At 52.6% G+C, this 2,351-nt stretch overlaps 2 protein-coding genes across 3 annotated transcripts in view; one reads left to right on the forward strand and one right to left on the reverse strand.

The window, feature by feature from the left end:
• SRR (serine racemase) overlaps nucleotides 1–713 on the reverse strand; it is a 42,167-nt gene extending 41,454 nt beyond the window's left edge. The window contains exon 1 of the mRNA XM_003799083.2: nucleotides 638–713. The gene's annotated coding sequence lies outside the window, so the exon portion shown is untranslated. The remainder of the gene's footprint in view (nucleotides 1–637) is intronic.
• Nucleotides 714–889: 176 nt separating this feature from the next.
• Nucleotides 890–2,351, forward strand: part of LOC100953598 (telomerase-binding protein EST1A) — a 149,353-nt gene continuing 147,891 nt past the window's right edge. Inside the window, exon 1 of one of the 2 annotated variants that reach the window (XM_023518698.1) lies at nucleotides 890–1,026. In XM_023518698.1, coding sequence (XP_023374466.1) covers nucleotides 939–1,026 — 88 coding nt within the window. In that variant the 5' untranslated portion in view covers nucleotides 890–938. Of the gene's footprint in view, nucleotides 1,027–1,230; nucleotides 1,286–2,351 lie in introns of those variants that run through there. The other variant, XM_023518699.1, reaches the window with a different exon arrangement.

The following is a 2,351-nucleotide window of genomic DNA, read 5'->3' on the forward strand; positions in this document are numbered from 1 at the left end:
AATTATGCTGCAATATACTTTCTAGACAGCAGGTGGCGCTGTGAGTGGTTCCCAGGCTAAAACCAAAAAAAAAAAAAAAAAAAAAAAAAGAAAAAAGAAAAGAAAAGAAAAGAAAAGAGAAAAGAAAAGAAAAGAAAGCCAACCTGAGATTCGGGGAAATAATTTTTTCAAGCACCCACAGTGACAGAGAAATTCCCAAATCAACTTACATACCCCCTGACGTATTTCCACTCAGCTCAGTCCCTCACTAAAAGCCAACTATACCGTACACATTTTTAAAAGTAAGGAGGCACGGGGATGCAGTTTACCACAGCGGAACGAGACGTCTTCTGGTTCTCATCAGCTGTACCGCCTTGGGAATTTACTTCAGTTCTCTGGAATTCGGTTTCCTTATCTTACACATGGCGATAACGTTAACCACTCTGACGAGATCTTTACAGTCCCCAAGGTAAGCCTGGGGCACGAGTCCGGGCCTGTGGCCAGAGACTCTGGCCTAAGATGACTGAAGGCGGCCAGAATGTGGGAAGTCTCCGCCAACCCGAGTCCCAGACCGTACTGGTATTCTCGGTGGCCGCCACCGCAGCGACAGCCGCCACCGCCGCGAACGCCCGCCTGGCCCGGCCTCACCTCACCTCACCTCACCTTACCCGCACCGCGCCTCCAATTCCAGCCTCAGCGCACCTTTCCCGGCTGCGCCTCTGCGCACGCGCCGCGCCGGGCCCGCCCGCCCAGGCTGCGTTCCCCGCGCTGCCCCTGGCGAACGTGCGTTCAGCGCTTTTCCTCCCAGTGCGGCCACCGTCGTTTAGGGAGGGAAGGAAGGTGGGGGCGGGGAAAAGGGTGGGAGGAGGGTGAGCGCGCGCGCGCCGCCCGTCCGTCGTGGTTTCCTGGCTGCGCGAGGAGGCGGCGGAGTAGCTGCAGCTGTAGCAGCAGCCGCGAAGATGGCGGAGGGGTTGGAGCGTGTGCGGATCTCCGCGTCGGAGCTGCGAGGGATCCTGGCCACCCTGGCTCCGCAGGCCGGGAGCAGAGGTGAGTCGCGCCGCCCAGCTCCTGGGCCGGGCCTTCCCGCCCCGCCTCCCTCTCCTCCTCTGCCTCCTCCCCGCTAAGTCCGCGGCGCTCCGGAGCCCCCGCCCCCTTCCCCTTCCCCAACAGCGGGGGGCGGGGGCTGCGGGCGTACCCTGGCCTCTGTACCAGCTCCGGTGTCTGTGTTGGGTCGGGCACAGGCAGTCTTGGCCTCCGGGAGCTGCGGACCCGAGTTTCTGCCTCCACCCTCTTTCTTACCGCGAAGGTGACTGTCCCCCTTTGCCTCAGCCTTCTCTGTCCAGTCGGTGGTTCTTCAGGTGCCTGGAGACGCGAGTACCAGTGGGTCTGGTGGAGGCCCTGGGTTTATCGTTCCCAAAGGAATCACCCATAGGCCTTCCCCCGCCATCTCTTTAGCGTCGGAGAGAAGGAATTGGGGGAATTGAGAAGAAGGTTTAACAGGCTAGGACTCCCTTGCTGAACTTTTTTCCCAAGGCAGGTTTCTGAAAACTGCACCGCTGGAGGGATCCGGGACCTTAGAAAGCTGACTCTACTCTGGTTTGGCCTTGGCTTGTGTGAGAGCAGTTTTTATCAGAGAGGATGCTCAATTTGCAAGTAAATTTAAAGTCTCCAGCCACATCAGGAAAACTCTAAGGAAGAGTTCAGCGTTTCACCTACCCTTTGTTAGGCAGTGGAGTTGTGTGTAGAATGGTAGGTATGCTAGGTGCCTTCAGGCTTGTGGCTGGTCTGTGAAATTAGTTTTCTTTGGTCAACTGAATTGGATTACTCAGGTTGTTTTCTTCCCCTGTTCTGGAAAGTAGCGGTAGGTATTCTACAAGCCTCCTCTTCCCCATTCCCTACACACTCCAAAGTTACTGAACCTGCTCAGGGTGAACTGTTCTGGTGTTAAACTGCTTTATCTCTTTTCTTGATGAAGCAGTCTTAAATTTTTGAAAATATCTTTTTTCTGTTTTGGTACATCTGCGAAAAGTGGGTGTGAATGTTGATATGGTCCTTGTTATGGACTTGTATTATATTTGTGTTTGTAAAGCAGTAGGATTTTTTTTTTTAAGAAAGTTTAGAGCACTTTCAAAGAGAGTTGAAAGTGGGTCCCTGCACTACTGAGGAGAGAGCAACAATAGGATTTTATGTAGCATTCCTTTTGGTACTGGATACTATTCTAAATCACGTTACTTTGTAACTGAAATGGTTAGTGGTTACTTAGTAGTCTCCTCCTGAATAGACAAAGGTAATAGATACTTGCTTGTCTGTCATTCAGTGAGACCCTAGAGAGTGATGGTTTCTTTAGTCCTGTATACTCTTTTTTTTTTTTT

Source organism: Otolemur garnettii, unplaced genomic scaffold (genome assembly GCF_000181295.1).
Source record: "Otolemur garnettii isolate 467f Iridium unplaced genomic scaffold, OtoGar3 scaffold00145, whole genome shotgun sequence".
NCBI lineage: Eukaryota > Metazoa > Chordata > Mammalia > Primates > Galagidae > Otolemur > Otolemur garnettii.